The 17,008-nt window shown below is 40.2% G+C and overlaps 1 protein-coding gene across 1 annotated transcript in view; it reads right to left on the reverse strand.

The window, feature by feature from the left end:
• Positions 1-884: 884 nt before the first annotated feature.
• The window catches only part of ajap1 (adherens junctions associated protein 1), a 54,520-nt gene continuing 38,396 nt past the window's right edge, over positions 885-17,008 (reverse strand). The window contains exons 4-7 of the mRNA XM_085259572.1: positions 10,225-10,312; positions 9,842-10,084; positions 8,377-8,509; positions 885-7,458 (exon numbers count right to left, since the gene is read on the reverse strand). Of these exons, the coding sequence (XP_085115698.1) occupies positions 8,437-8,509; positions 9,842-10,084; positions 10,225-10,312 (404 nt within the window). The 3' untranslated portion in view covers positions 885-7,458; positions 8,377-8,436. The remainder of the gene's footprint in view (positions 7,459-8,376; positions 8,510-9,841; positions 10,085-10,224; positions 10,313-17,008) is intronic.

Raw genomic sequence — 17,008 nt, forward strand, 5'->3', positions numbered from 1 at the left:
ACTCAGATGACAAAACATGTTCAGGATGGATATTAATGTTTTTTGCCTTCGTTGCCACCTGGTTTTCCCATAGTGAACACAAACCTCTCTGCCTGACCCCCGTGATTTTGGAGCAGGTGTTAACAATACTGCTGAGGGAGTTTCTATTATTGATCGAGAAAACAATGTAACACCAAATAAAAGAAAATCAACAATAAAAAATACATAAAATGTTCTTTAAAGTCTATATACTCTTTTTTTTTTGCAGAGGACTTTGTTCATATTAAATTTGAGTTGATATGATGATCCCGGTATATGGAGATTTCACATTATAGTCTGCATCCAAATATAATTTCACATTTGACCCCTAACCTCCCTTTTATGTTTCAGCCCCCAAAATACAGTTCTAGTTTTTTAAAAGTAAATACTACCCTTGAATTTTGCTGCCTTGCTGGATGTTTCTTGTTTTTGTTTTTCCCTGATGATACTTTTCATGTTCCGTCTAGAATATTAGAGCTGTTTGAGTTCCGCATATTATATTCACCATGTTTAATATATTTCGCCAACGGTGTCATCTTTATGCTTTTAAAGCGACGCATGAGTCATTGTTACCACTGTGGTTACTGGAAGAACCCTGAGCCCTTGATACCACATAGTGTAAATGCTGGTGGATGTGAGTGCTAGTCTCATTTGTTAGCATTATTAATGCTCATGTATCACATTTGACATGATAACTCATGTTTATTCATTAAAATGCTGAGAATTTAGCTGCTCAGAATTTTGCACATCATTGGATTTGACAGAAGCATCGATTGGATTCATATTAAAATCTTTTATTTCGTGCCATTTGCCCAGATCGCTGCCCTCCCCCAGATTCATTCCAACAAACTCCCTATAGCACGTGCTCGTGTTGTTTTACATTTTATTAATAGCAACATCAGAGTACTAAATGTACAGAGGACGAGTCCAATGAGAATCGCATTTACAGTGCTTGCAAATACAGAGCTTAGTAGTACAAGAGTAACCAAATCAAAGTCACCTGGAAATCGTAACATTTACCAATAACTACAAAAGGAAGAGATGTGGTTCATAAGACACAAAATAAAAGTTATACAACATTTAGCCGTCACAGAGACAGACTAGAGTCCCTTTTCGTGGAGGTGTGTTTTGTGTGTGTGAGTGTGTTTGTATATACTATAGTCATAGGTCTTATACAAAAGTTAACAGAGGTACTCATTGATATATTAAACACAAATATAAAAGTTTGAGTCACAAAGTACAAACTCTTCATTTTTATGGCGACAACACAACTTGAGTCAGGTTCCTTCATGGTAGGTATGAATCATGATTGTAAGTCAGCCTCAATGAACTGTGTGTGAAAAGCCCTTCCCTCCCCCCTGCCCCAGAGAGAAAAGAATCTATACAAGCTCCTCACCCCTTGACCTTTGACTTGACCTTTGAACTTTTACTGTACTTCATATTTAGTTTTTTTGCTCCATCTACTTTGATCAGCTCTCGCAGAACATGCAATCGCAGGCTATCCCATTCGCCTGCTATTCCGAATTCCCTCGCTGTGTCACTCGTTTCAGGCCTGCACTTAGCTCGCGAAGGCATGATCCAGGGCTAGAGGCCATCTGCATGAATTAGCTGACACGACAGCAGATTTGGGTCACGCTGCTAGTCTCATTCTAGCAGAGGGATTATAAGAGAATTGAGATGTTGCAAACAAAGTCGTTTTTTTTTCTCCAAGTCTTTTTCAAGTCTGACTGCACTGATAATCACTGACAGTGACAGTGCTTTAGCTCTTGTGAATAGAAAAAGTAAAAACATGACCCGAGAGGAGAGTCGCAGCCCTCCGCTTAAAATACAGTAAGCGCACAGTACGTGATTTTTAGTTTTTTTAGTTTTTTGAAAAGATGCGGAAAAGCGAGGAGTGAGGAGCTACAGTTTACTGGGAGTGAAAAAAAGAAATAAATGGATCCAGCGATATACCTCCACAGTCTCGGGGCAGTTTGTGAAATAGTCACAACAATATAATCACTTTTATTGAAGTTCTCAGGCAGAAAAGAGCTGTGTCACAGTTGTTTTTTGTGCTTCATTTTGAAAAAGCAACACATTAGGCATCAACAGACCTTCACCAAAGACTTGTCTACACCTTCTTTATATATTTTTTCTTTTCTGTCGACTTGCTGATTTTGGTTTCTTTGGTTCAGAAAAAAAACTCACGATTTGGATCAAAACACTTTTTGTTAATATGTTTAGGAAATATCCAATTTTCTAAGTTGCCTGTCAGAGGACAGTTTCAAAAGAAACACGTCCACTAGCATTAGCCTGAAAATCCTGCTGACTGAGAAAAGATGTGTCCGTGCACGAGTGGACTATATTTTGTCACTATTTCACAAAAGGCCAAAACACCGGCCGAGGATGGATATATATCATTCTGCAAAGATAAACTTTATCCTTTCCTCTCAGTTTGTCCTCTCACCTTCTAATTAAACGTCTCTTTTTGTTTTCATTGATAAAGCGTCCACAAGATATTTTTGTTATCACACAGTGTGCTAATAAGTCCACAATATAGCCAATACACGGATTCCTCTGACCGTTCCTCTGGTATGAATGCTTCCATTAATATGTGGAAAGAAAACAACTTTGTCCTTCAGCTAGCATGTCATTCAAACAAAACACATGTCAATAACTTCCACTCTGAGTTTCTGACATGCAAAGAGGAATCACAGTCTCTGTAAATGTGGCACATCGTTCATCTTGACAGGAAAAGCCTCGCTGATTGATAGCTTGTTTATGTCGAGGAGAGCACAGGTTTTATGGGCTGCTGAAGAAACAGAAAGGAGAACCGCAAAATATTCATTTGCTGTGAAAAAAAAGGCATGTCGAGTAACCCCCACACCCACACCTAACACAACAACACAATATTTCTTCAATCAAATCTGACTGGGCCGAGTGGAATTACTTTCCTGCCTCTTAGTTATAATAAACTAAACTCATCTGCTATACTGAAATGTAAACTGAAAACGCAAGAAAGCAGTAAGACGCTTCCTTACGTATCAGTTTGATTTCAGACAGCGGTAAAAGGGGGAAGCGTGCTGTATGCTGATGTCTCCAGACATCCGCGACTGTTTAAAATATAGATCACAGCTGCTGGTTACATTTTTCTTTGTCTAAATGTCCTTCAGGAATGCAAAGAGAATTCCTTTTAGCAGCTCCTCATGATTTCAAAGAGAAATACTAACATTAAAATCAAGCTTTTCAAGTCTTTATAGATCTGCCCGAAACACGCCCAATGCCTGAAAAGAAAAAAAAAGCTCAAAAACTTTTTCCCCAAAGTATTAAAACACAAAGAACTTCAGAAAGTTAAAGTTTCCTGTTGTTCAATTAGAGCATTTAGTATATTCCAAGGAATCCAGAATCTTTCCCACAATATCGGTATAATCTCAGCTGACACTTTCAGCAAATTCTAGCTAGTTGCATTGATATTCCACAATCATCAGATATGGTGTTGTTAACAGATGAAACTGTTTACATCAAATGTCAATCAGCCAAATGTTTTAAAGTTGTGAGACTAAAATAGAAGTTGTTCAAATTTCTGTGTAGGTCTCTTATATGTAGCATGTAATCTTAAAACGACAGTCAACTTTAGCACAGCTAGAAATTAGGGGGGGGGATTTTTACATAGATTTGGCCATCACTGCATTCAATAATATTAATATACTGTATTCAACAGAGTAACTGGGAAATTGTTTACATCAGGCAGCCATTTAAAAGAGAAAGAAATGGGCAAATTATAAAATGATCTCACAAACTTTCCACTTTGAAGGTTCATTGTCCTGTTGTTGTTGGCTCCCTCCCCTCAGCCTCATTGGGCTCAGGGAGAGGCAGATGGATGCCTCTCCCTGAGGTTCTGTTGGAGGTTTCTTCCTGTTATCAGGGAGTTTTCCCTTCCCACTGTTGCCAAGCGCTTGCTCAATGGGGCCGTCTGATTATTGAGGTTTTCTTTGTACAGTTGGAGTTTGAATTGATTTGATAACCTGGCTTGATTAGGCAAAATGACTGCGCTCCCAGTTTTTGGCAAATTACTTGTTTAGTACATTGTCATTATAAACAGCAGAAATTTTGGCCAAAGCTAAAGAAGCAGAAGAATTTGCAACCAAACTAGCAGCCCTGTGAGGCCGCACTGAAGCACAGCAGCTGTGATTTCAGCTAAAACAGCACATAAACAGACAGTGCTAACATGCTAATGTTGAGCAGGTGTAAGGTTTGTCATATTCACTGGCCTAGTTCAGTGTGTTAGCATGCTAGGTACACCTAGCATACTGACTGAAACCAACACTGCCATAGCCATGCCGGGATTATAGCTGAAGGGCAAAGCTGGAATAAAAACAGGATTACTGAAAAAGTTTGAAAATGAAAACGTTGCCTATCAACGCTAAAGTTGGCTTTTTGTATTTTTAACCCTGACTATTTAGCAGTCACATCAAAAAGGAAAATACAGACAGTGTACTTCACGAACGGTCCTCCTTTCAAAAGTTTTCCTTTAGATGTCTTTCCCTGATTTTCTTATATGCTTAATAAATGCTGATATTGGTTTATTTTCAGAGTCATTACAGTAAATAACATTTTCTGGGGCAGTTGTAGCAGTATGTATATACAAATACAAAATGAGGATGGTGACAAATGATTGCAATCCAGTCTAAATCAAGTTTAGTTAGTTTCTTGGCAGCTACTGTTGGATTAACAGTTTTTTTGTTTTTTGTTTTTTTTAATTCATGTGATGATACACTGTCTATTAAAATCGATGCAGAAATGATAGTTAAGAAGAGCAAGTCATTGGTTTCCCAGCCAACCATGGATACAGCTGAACCCAAGATATGATCACAACACCGTTTAAAACCACTCGGTACTGTTTTTACTTTCCACCTGGAAATCACTCTTCAGTCTCTGAGCTATTGCAGCGTCTACTGAAGTATTATACTGGTTAGCTAAAGATATAATACAAGTAACTGCTTGAAAGTGCAGGTAAGAAGCTTGGCACAAGGTTAGTTTTTGTGTTTTGAAAGAAATACCATAGTTACACATGTAAACAAAGACACTATCCCCGACCTAGCTGAAACCTTCCCAAAAAATGGGAGAGGTCTTGAAAAATAGAACACACCTGTACACAAATAGAAGCAAATATATAGAAAATACATTTACACGTGTATAATTTACAGCAAGTTTCATAACCCTCTTACTAGTAAGATATCACTGTTCATTCAAAAAAATATATGTTATGTCAAAGAAGCAACGCAGCCTATCGTGAGGCTGCACTGGTATGTGTCATTCATGAGATGAGTTTCATGTTGTGAATTGGCCAGAGCAGGAGTTTTGCACCACAGTGTTTATCCCAAGCCATCTCGACACCTCCTGAATGGCTCCCACGTACTGATACTGATCACTGGGACAACCTGTTGTCTTGAATCCTTTAAGGAAGTGAGTACAAGTCCGAAAACCTAGCAAGTGAAGTACTGGAGATCGACCGTCTATACCTAGTAAAACCCATCATTTATATCTGTACATATTGCTGTCTATAGCCATAAACATTTACAATTGCAGAATTGTAGTTGTGCTTTGTACAAACCCACAGCAAAATAAAAAGGTAGATTAACAGACAACTTTCTCGAAAGCTTCGTAGCACAAAGCTAATCTGTTTCAGGAGCTTGAAGATGATAATAAAAAGTATTGGTGCTAGGAAGCTCTCAGGAGAGCTTTACTGTCCTTCCTCACCAGAAGTTTAAACCAATTTGGCAGCAGCAGATTGGTTTGTCTTAATCCCCTTACTACAACAAAACACAGAGGGAGTGTTTTTAGGCCTTTGAAAGTACAAAATAGAATTTTTTCCTCTTAATTCTGTCCTTTTTTTCCCCTTTTTGCTCAGCTTTCTACGGCACAAATTAAAACAAATTATCCGAGAGTAACCCCAAACATCCTGGCTGTGATAGCTTAACTACTGAATGATTTAAACATTGTCCTCAAGAGTTTATTTGGGTCTGGAGAAAACCTACTGTGTTTGATGGGGGATTCCTTCCTGCTTACATTCCACAGTTAAACAAACCATGCATTTTGATCCTGAGGGACACCACATTTTTAGCTTCCCATTTCTTCTGTTTAATTCCACCTTGAACAAATCGGTTGACGATGGAATTACATAGACTTCCGCCTATAATTTAAGAGTTTCAGGCTCAACAACTAATTTGTCAAACCGGTCGAGAGTTGGGAGTTGGGTGGGGATGTTCAATTACTATCCGTTTTTCAACTTTGCTGTTTATGCAAATGACCACAATTTATTTGAACACAGGGGGTTCAGATTAAATCTCTTCTACCCTTTAATTTGGAGCTCGGATCAAAATCTAAACCGTTAGATTTATCCCAGACAGCTGCTGAGACAAGAGACTGATACGAGGTGTGCGAGAAAGCTAGACAGACCTGAGGCAGTATGAATGTCCTGTCAAGCTCCATGCAGTCTGTGGCTGTACTCACTCGTGAATGTGCCGCTGTGGGATCTAACGAGGACACACGCCTGCGCCACAGAAGCCTTTTGTGTATTTTTCCATTTTCCTAAATCAGATGCAAATCTTACATAATAAGCAGTCGAGGTGGGCGCTGTACTGGCTTGGACCAGATGTGTTCAGATGGTTGTCTTTGATATTACCTCAGCTTAGGTGGGAGTATTTAAAAAGTGGTTCCAAGCGCTTCTGACTTCCCCCGTTAGGGCTGTGGCAGACTCTTGTGTGTAAAAAAATAGACACGACTATTCTGATTTTAAAATGGGACCGGTAGAAACAACTTTTTTTCTTCTTTTTTTTCTTAAATTAACCGTCCAATAAAGCATATACCGTTTTCCATCATCTCTCTTCCCCAGCTAATAGAATAGTGCTTCATATAAATATCTTTTAGACTCTTTTGTAACACATTTCTTAAAACTATTTCATAACATATTCAAATACATTTAGCATTTTTTTGTACTTTCATATTTCTTTAAAAACCAAAAACCAAAAGAAAAAAATGTAACTGCAGTTGATACAGGGTTAATATAACGCTCTTTTTTTGTCGGCTTGTTTTTTAGTCCATCAGTCGTTGTTGAAACTTCTGTCCATCCAGGTTGTGGCACATAGTGGCATTATTGGCACATTGTTCAGAAATACAGTTCATCTTCCTCCCGAAGAAGCTCCTTGAGTTCCTCTGTGATAGGGCTAATGTTTTCCTTGAGACATCCGCGACGTCCACAGTCTAGTTCCATACATCCTGTAAATATATTTATATATAATCTATATCTAAATGACCGTAGGTTCTTGGAAATATGGTTTTCGCAGCGTTATGGCTGCTGCTTGTCAACTCTAGAAAAATAAATATCTTCACCAGTGTCCAAAGATCACGCTATTTTACAAAAGAAGCTGTTTTTTTGTGTTTCTTGTTTCCAACTGGATCCTGTGGAGATGCAGAGAACACAACCCCAGTTACTTCTCATTATGTTGCCAGTGCAAAATTAAACACACACACAAAGCTAGCCTGCTTCTGACTTATTATAGGGAGAATATGGGTTTGTCTCAAAAAACATGTGACTCCAGTGCCTTTTTTACATGATATGAAAGGGCAGAGTTGTATTAAAAATCAGTACAGTTAAGGTCTATTGTTGCATACACTTAAGCCTAAAAAATACACAAGATTTGCAAAGATAAAAAGGGATCTTATGTCTTTTATGACTCCAGCACAGGGAGCAAGCTGTGGAAAGCTAAGCTGAGTGAGACTAATGTGTGTCCAGATAACCCAGGGTCCCTGTCCCTGCCTCTCTGTGTTACCTGCTGGCAATCTATTCCTCTTAAAAATCTGGGTCAATAGCAAACATTACACCGCTTCTTGACCTTCCAGCAACACTGTGGGGCTAGACCATGTGTTTAACGTTCACGCTTTGAATTTCAAATGCTGGCCCATTCTGGCATATTTTAGCCACGCATAAAAATGTGTCACAAGTCAAGCAAAAGTGCCCCTTACTCCTTGAAATGCGCCAAACAATGCACCTTTGGTGTAAGAATGAAAGCGGCACCAAAAATATCAATGAAAATGTTTCAGATGTGAGAGGAGAAATAATTAACAGTGACCATAGTACTGATATTCACATAATTAGTCTCTTATCTCAGCTAAAGACCCCGGCTACTGCATTGAACCGGATTCCTCCTGTTTTTTTTTTTATATCAAAAGGGAACAAGATGGAAAGGGAGCGTAATCATGTCACAAATAACAAACATATGCCAAGTTCCCTTTTATTCCCAAAGTGGGGCAGCATCACCATGGGGATCGAAGGCTCAGATGATTATTTACAAGGGGATAAAGTGCTGCGGTACCCACCAAAGCGTGAATTCAGGAAGTCTCTTCCACCCACAGAACATGAACAAGGCCTTCAGCTCGTCAACATGAGATCTCAAACCACTTCTCTGACACAAAGGCCACAGGAATCAGTTGTCTTTCAGTTGGTGAGGGCCTGTTAGGCAAAACGCAAGAAGTCAGAGTCACACTGCAAGAAGTTAACTTGTGAATATAAATGATGTAATCAGACTGGTTACATTTTTATATTAGATACCATCACAACATATTAGTTGATAGTAAACCTCCTATAATTGATTCTAAAATTATCATTGGTGAGCAGTGTCTTTTTCTCATAAGACTTCTTCTTTTTTATGCTGCACACGCTACAAGGCCTAATTATGTCTCTTGGTAGCCTTAAGTGCCAAAATCAACACGGTACCACTGTCACGTACACAAGTGGGGTGACAGAGACCTGCACTGGGTGAAGGTCTATGTCAGCCTCGGACGGCTGCTCTGCAAAAATAAAAAAAATCCTAGATTTTTCAGCAGTGCTGTTGGTTAACCTGTGAAAAACAAGCTATAAAAACCTAACCATCCCTGTGTAATTTAAAAGCAGACTATTTACAGCAGATGAATTATCCCGCCATCCTTGCCAACATAATGAATCTGTTACAGGGTTTGGATTCACTGAGTAAGTGTGACCATCTTTGCTGGCCCTGCGGCTTAGATGACTATGTTATCCACTCAGACAGCAAACACTGTGAATACTCCACCAACTTATTGTCGGCGTGGCAATGCAAAGTGTGTGCGATTTCGATGTGAAACCTACCTGTCCGGTTAAATCGCAAAGCGGAATGCAAACGCACCAACGACTCACCAAAGACACATCTCTCGCCTAATGTTTCTCTGTATATATAACACTTTACATGTTCAGTAAACTTGGGCATGTAAAGTGTATTTACTGATATTACATAACTTGCAGGTATTGAAGTTCAAAGCATACACCTTTGTGCCAACGTTTAATACTCCCATGAAGAGCCAGACACAAAACGACACAGTAAAGACATCTATCAGCTGACTCATTACACCAATAGAAATCAGTAGAACATGTTATTTTTTGTGTGTGTGCAGCCTGAACATGCTGAGGCATGCGGCAGATGGATGAGGTGATGGGAAGCAGTCCGCCAATTTATGTGTAGATTTGCTCGAGCAAAATACCGACTGAAGCTGACTGTGGCTGCGGGGTAAAAACACGAGCTTGGAGACGAATGTGAGGATTCGTGGTCGACATTTCAATGCTCTTATTCTCATCTGTTTCTGCTTAATGCTTCTTAATCCTGAGTACGAGTTACTGGAACGTTTTTTAACCTATTTTAAACCGATCAAGCCTTGCTGCTCAGCACGGAGCTTCATAAAATATAAGCCACATGCTAATAACATTCACACTGTGGATTTCCAAGTGCTGAATGACTGGGAAGCGTGCATCCACCTGTCATACAGTCAGTACCTGTTTCCGTTATAAGCAGTCTTGTAGACAGGCGTCTGCTGGATCATCTCATCAGTGTAGATGGGTACGGCAGTCCGAACGCACTCGTGCGAGCACTGCAGGCTGTCGTTGTAGGCAGTGAATATGTCCACCTTGCTGGGCACCCGAGCTGGGGTGAAGTCTGTCAGGTTTTGGCAGCTTTCTTCTTGCTGGTGGATCTTTCGCTGATGGCTATTGTGGCGACCATTTCCAGACTGCGCACAGCTACAAAAACACGCACCAAAGACAAGAAACAAACATAAAATCATACCTTGTACCTTCGTTCATCTATTAGGGTTTCTGAAAAGGAACGGGGGTGCGCGTCTGACGTGTCGTGAAGCAAAAAGTAAAGGAATCTTTCCTACCAGTTTTTAAGGACGAGTGTTGTAATCAAGGCCGCGATAACCATAATGAGAGACACAGTGATTGTGATTATCTGGTGAACTGCCAAACCTGTAAAAAGGGCAGAAATGTGCAGGAGAGCAGAGAATTACAATCATTTGTATAGGAAATGGATTCCCCTGTTGTTCACAGCACACGGCCAAGCACTTCACTTCTGTTTTGTTTTTTGAACTGCACAAACTTGCTGCACTTGACAAAGTTTCGAGGCCGTCCTCTTAAAATGTAGAGGATAACAAGCTGCAAAGTGTACTGGTGACACTGACTGAGTTTGAGAATTAGAAATTATTCTATTACAGTACAGTCCACTCGAATGGGTAAGTGAGTTTTCTAATCTGCAGATCGGAACTTTATATTATGTCACCAAACTCACAATCAGTAGCTCTACAAAAAAGAACTGACATGTTTTTCCATAATGCTGTCTTTGTAGATACTGCCCCAAGGCTTTTATTTAAATATTAAATGAGAGCAAACAAGTTGATATGTTATAGATGTATATTTTTATGCATGAAAAAAAAAAACAGATCGAAAGATGATCTGCAGTCTGAACGCTCTAAAGGGAGGCATGCCATTGCACAGCTAACAACCAAGGCCACTTACACACATACATACAAAGACACACACGCACATTATGTGAATCATTAATTGATTTGGGGCAACAAGACATGACCATATATAATTCGCAGAAAAGTACTACCACGTTAAGGTGGCAAACTAGTCATGGCCCGCCTAGGAAAGATTGCATTCACTTGAATGTTTGGTTTGTTGTGTAAACTGAAACATTTTTCCACATTTAAGGTGTTTTTGGAAACCTTAAATTAAAGTTTGGTGTCACATATACCACTATTTCTCCAACTAGCTGCTAACTGTGTTTGTTAGCTGTCTGGTGCTGGGCAGGTAGCATACGGTGACTGAGGTTATATATACTCCTGCATTTCTGTGGTACTTCACTTCTTTACTGATAAAGTCAAAATTTGAACCACAGTAAACACTGACTCAGTCACTGCAAGGACTTCTGAGGTCACATTCCTATCCACTCACTGTTAATATTCATGATACTCTGGGCTGAGTAAGATCTATTTGGACGTGTCTCCCTGCTCTTAGAAAATCATTATTGGAAAAAATTAAACCCCAATTATAGGGCTATCAGAAGGAAAGAGTGGTTGCTAGCTGACAAAATGATAACTCATATGGACTGAGTCTTTAGTGGTCAATTTAGAACAGAACACTTTTGTATGAATCACTGCTTATTATTATTTGATCTAAGGAGGATTATAAAACCCGCAAATCTCTGTATAATCACAAGTCAACCTGGTGGCAACCATATCATTGTAAATTCACACAATCACTACGATTGTTTGCTAAGCTTTCTGGACAGTGCCAAGCCATACAAGTATTCAGCCTTTTGTTTATGCAGGACATCTTAATCAGCTTCCACATATATATGAAGCCCACATTTGTATGTTCTGTATGACTAAAGTATAAAAGCGCTTTTATTACTTAAAGACTTCAGACTCATGTGTGCTGATCTCTCACTGGTGCCAGAGGAGAGTAATCCAAACAAAACTGCCCAGGACATGTCTAAAGTAAGGATTAGTGCAAGCCTATTGCATTGTACTGTAAGGTTAGTGTGTATCTGTGTGGGTGAGTGATACAGCATGAGAGAGACTAGGACACAATGACACACTGCAGCAGGAAGCCAAAAAAAGAGAAAAAAGGGAAAGAAAAGCCGTCATGATGAAAATGCCCACGTGGGCCTTATACATCTCACCTCTCCATCAGCCAGCTGCCTGGCTGCTGATCCAAGCCAATTTGTCTTCGGGAAACGCTCAAAAGGAAGTGCTGCTCGGTCATTTTAGAAAGCACACAACGTCTCCTCTGCCTTCCAACTGTCTAAACAGCCTCTTCTTAGACAATAAACTTAGATGGGCAGGACCATGCAAAAGACATACCAGGTCAACCTTGGATTAATGATATCTCCGGCTGGCTCAGGGAAGCCTTACCTTCCCAGTGCAATCAGGGTCCCTTGCCATGGCAAAGGCACATTAACTTATCTGGCAAGTCATTTGCATTTGCCTCATATCCCCTCTGTATCCTCTAACCCCCCTCTCTGCCTGTGCCAGGCTTATGCTGAAGCTGTTAAGTTGAAAGTGTTCAGCTGTAAATTAACATCTGTCCAAATTCAGGCACAATACAGCTCCAACCTGACCTTGATCGATAGTTGAGTTGTCCACTGAGGATTGCTTCATTTTATATCGATGTCAGACTGAAAGAGGGGGACTTTCCAGTCAGTAGATTTTAAAATCAAAAGCTGCACTAATTTGATTTGTAAAGCCATTACTGATTAAATCCCATTATGGGACAGAATTAGGCTGTGTTCCTTTCCAGCCTCCTATGGACACTCCTCAGCTCAGGAAACAAGTGGAACTTCAATTAGTAAATTACAAACTGCCATTAACTGACAAATATGATGATTGATGTCTGTAAACATGTTCAGAATTCTATAATTTTGTATGAGGGGAATGTGATTGGCTACGCTAGGCAAACATTCACATGCTGTGCAGGGCTTACTGATGCAGCTTTACATCTTATTGTGGCTGTAGCTCAGGTGGCAGAGCAGGTCAGCCACTAACCTGAAGGTCAGTGGTTCGATCCCAGGCTGCCTCCTGGCAGCATGCCAAATATCCTTGGGCAAGATACTAACCCCATGTTTGCCTACTGGTGGTGGTCAGAGGGCCCGGTGGCGCCAGTGTCCGGCAGCCTCGCCTCTGTCAGTGCGCCCCAGGGCAGCTGTGGCTACAATGTAGCTTGCCATCGCCAGTGTGTGAATGACTGAATGTAGTGTGAAGTGCTTTTGGGTCCTTAGGGACTAGAAAAGCGCTATACAAATGCAGGCCATTTACCATTTATTGCTATTTTTTAATGGTATTTAACCCTCTCAAGGCAGGCATTGCAGATTTGTAACAAGTAAAAGCTAACAACCTGATTACCCCACATACATATTTTATGAGTTTTTTTTACTCAGAAGTACCACTGCAGGTATTCTTTTGTGCATTAGCAACAAAAACTTAATTTGAGCCTGAGAGGGTTAAATCAAAGTTACTTCCAGCTGCCATTCGGAGCCAAAACAAGCACACTGTCCTTTAATGAAACAACTGTACCCAAGAATGTGAGGTCCAGCAACACAAACACAACATTAAGTCTATTGCATCTTAATTTTCAGGGCAGTACATTTAAGGCTGTGGGAATAATGGAGCAGATAATGACACGGGTGACAAATCTGAGTGCAGAGGCTAGTTCTATTTTAATCCACGACTGCCAGTTGGAGGGAGGGAAATTTGGCCTCTCTATCTAAAACTCATTGTGTCCTGGCAGTCAGCTTGAAAAATCACCTTTGGCAGTCACCTTGCTTTAGAGATACCCAGTTAGATTTTGTTTGGTCAAATCACTGTCAAACAAAGAGCAGCAGAGAGTCACACAGGCAGAGGGAGGAAGGAAGAGGAAATAGGGACATGAAGTGATACAAAAGGGAAGGGACTGCTGGCCTGTAACCTCTGTGGAGCTCCCATCAATGCTCCCAGCAAGGAATAAATGAGATTTTTCACCTTCATTGCTATGACAGTTTGATGAACATGTCAACAAAAAGAAGTACAATTAAATTAAATTTCCCCTTGCCACCTATTTTTAATAAAAGAGCGACAGCTTAGACACAAAAACTCTGGGGAGTCAATTAATGTGACGTTAATGCGTCGAAGACAAATATCTGTCTCATCAAAGCAAAAAGGTCAAAAGAACAAAAATACAGTAACATTTTTACAGATATATGTACACCAAAAATAACAGCCCCACCTTTACAGAGTGGTGGAGCATTGGAGAAAGAAAACTTCGCCTATGTCGGTGCAGCTCTAGATTGCCTTCTTTAAAAGTGCAAGATAACTGATAGGGGATTGTGAAGTCCAGGTTCTCTTCTAGTTTTAAACCATCAACCTTTCTCTTTATGTACATAGTTTATCTTCTCTAATTCTGGATGCCGTAGTTAGCTTTTCCTACCTGTTTTGCACCAAACATCAGGCACAGTCAGCAGCTAAACAGCCAGGCATTTCTCTCAGCACATTTCTTAGTGGACACAAAACTAATACCAGTGAATATGGGACTTTCAGTCTGCTCAAAGTGTCAAGCAAAAACATTTTATTGACATGTGTGCCATTACAATTGTATAAAAAATTTGGTGTTGTGTTTACTCTGCTGCCTCCAAGTGGAAAAACATCCACTTTTTACACTGTTGCTGCATTAATCTGAAGAATCACATCTCTAATCAGAAGATTTACTAATTTATATTTATAAGTCACCAATTTCTTGAGTTGTGGAGTGATGGTTATGGCTGTTTTTATGAAGGAAAATACAGTCACAGCAGTTCTCTCTAAAAATCCAGTATGATTTATATGGGTAAAACTCCTCAGCCGTCAGTGTCTTGAAATATCACTTTGGCTTAAAATGTTATGCACACAAATTGTTATTTTCCCTTATAGCTAACGGGTTATTAAATGAGATTAGATTTATTTTTAGCTTTTGAATAGTGGCAGTTGAGTCAGACCTGAAAGTGTAGCAAGAAAACAGCATGTTGACATGAAACAGCTGGCCTGGGATTGGCTCAACCCAGGCAAATGCTGACTGCAAGCTACAGGGACATCATTTATTTTGATAATATTAGCAGTAGTCGTTTTATTTGTTCAGTGGCATATCAAAATTTCTTCTTGTGCAAACACCATTCAAATCGTCTCCATGCACAAGGAATCTACTTTAGCCTTTCTAAACAGTAGTTGAGATGCAAGATCTGTCTGTCTGCTGTTTCATTCGTAAATTAGAATGATGCAACAACTCAATGGTGATGGTGCTACAAAGAAAATCAATATTTAATCACTGTGCATATGTATGAGTTATTGTGTTAATGTGAGTGTGTGTGTGTATACTGCATCGTCTACATGTAGTGGGTTTAGGCATTATTTGCAAAGTGATTTAGAGGTAATGGCACCAAAGCCCACGCAGTATTTGCTTAAAAGCACCTGAAAAATGTAGGAAAGGGTCCTCATTTGTAAACCAGACTTTTAGCTTATAGAGGTTGAGCAACCTCATTTCCACAGAGAGCAATGTGTGTTTGTTCTGGCATACCCAATACATGCCTATATAAACCCTCCAAGACTGAGCAAAACAGGTTAGGAGAGGGCTTCCATCAAAGGTTTGCCTACTGATAGCTAGAAACTGCCAATTAATGCTGGTGTCAAAGTGTCAGTCTAGGGCTGATTTCCACAGAGTCACCGAGCAATCTAAAATGCTCACTGAAGAAGCGGACAAGAGAGCTGAATGAGGAGCAGGGAGAGGAAGAAAGAGAGCGAGAGGGGGAGAGGAAGAAAGCTAAAGATCGGAAACAATTAGTCTACAGATCTTTTCTCTCAATGTCAAAAGCATTGCTGCATAAGTCAAGCTCAATGGCAAATGCAACAATCCATTGCCAAAAAGAAAAAGTAGCTAGAGTCTATTGCTCCAGTAAGGCCTTTTTTCCCCACAAACATGCGCTCCTCTTCTGTCCTTCTCTGTATTAGAAACAGCAGGGAGCACACAAGAGCTCATCCTACAACAAACAAATGAAAATTACTGCAATTTTCAGGAGGGTGTAAAATGGCATTGCTACTGAGGCAGTTTCAAACAACCTTCTGAAAAATCTGTGTACTATCATGCTGGTGACAGGAGGCATTTTTGTAAACCAAACAAAAAGCTTAGCTGAACTGCTGACCAGGCGATTGGACCTAAAACTGGCAGGCAATACAATATCTCTCTCTCTCACTCTCTTATTTTTCCAACAAAACCTCCAAAAATAAAACAAATAAGAGTTTGGAGAAGTCATATTAAAAATTCTCCCTAAGCACTTTTGATTGACAGAACAATCTAACATAGCCAAAACAGTGTCTCGGTCAACATCTGTAGTCTTCTTCCTTGAGGCGGACGTGTCAAGCCACGGAGAAAGAGCTGGAGAAAACAGAAAGTGAAACAGCATCTGCTCAGTGAAGCCCGCTCAGCTCCTCTTGGCTGAGATTTCTGTAAATCAGGAACAGGGGGGTTTGACTCTGCACGCCTGTCGCCGGGCATCAGCATTTAAGTCCAGATTTAATGCTTGAGAAAAGGAGATTCATTTTTACTCACTTTATTGAGAGTCAATACAGAGAGTAAAGGCAACCTTATTGGATTGCCATGGTAACTGTTGGGAGAAGTGATTTCTCTCTGTCTCTATGTGTATCTCTCATTGTTGAAGAGGCTGCATTGTACGCCTATATGGGTGTGCACAGGTCAAAAATCTGCATTACAATGCTCGCCGCGCTGCCTTCTTTAAAAATAGATTGCTGGGATGCTTAACGTACATTTTACATGCTCTCACTTTGCTCCGTAGTGGATGTAAACTCCATCCACTTTACCCACACGTCCATCACAAACTTGATAGCGTGACGTGATTTGTTACCACATGGATTCGTTTAGTTTAAATACCTCGAATTCATACGCTGAATGCTGTTCTGTGCATTTTAAACATCCTCTACAAGCAACCGACAGGTCCGCACGGCTCAACGGGACCGTTCGGGAACACGTGGTGGCGTTCGATGGCCCAACATAACACTGCAACATTTAACCTTGCAACCCTCAGATCATCTAACAAGGCCCAAGTTATCAGTAGTGGCTTTGCTGACTGGAGTTTTAATCATC

This window comes from Mchenga conophoros, linkage group LG20 (genome assembly GCF_057382185.1).
Source record: "Mchenga conophoros isolate Kocher_MC1m ecotype Shallow Benthic linkage group LG20, M_conophoros_male_GT1.1, whole genome shotgun sequence".
NCBI lineage: Eukaryota > Metazoa > Chordata > Actinopteri > Cichliformes > Cichlidae > Mchenga > Mchenga conophoros.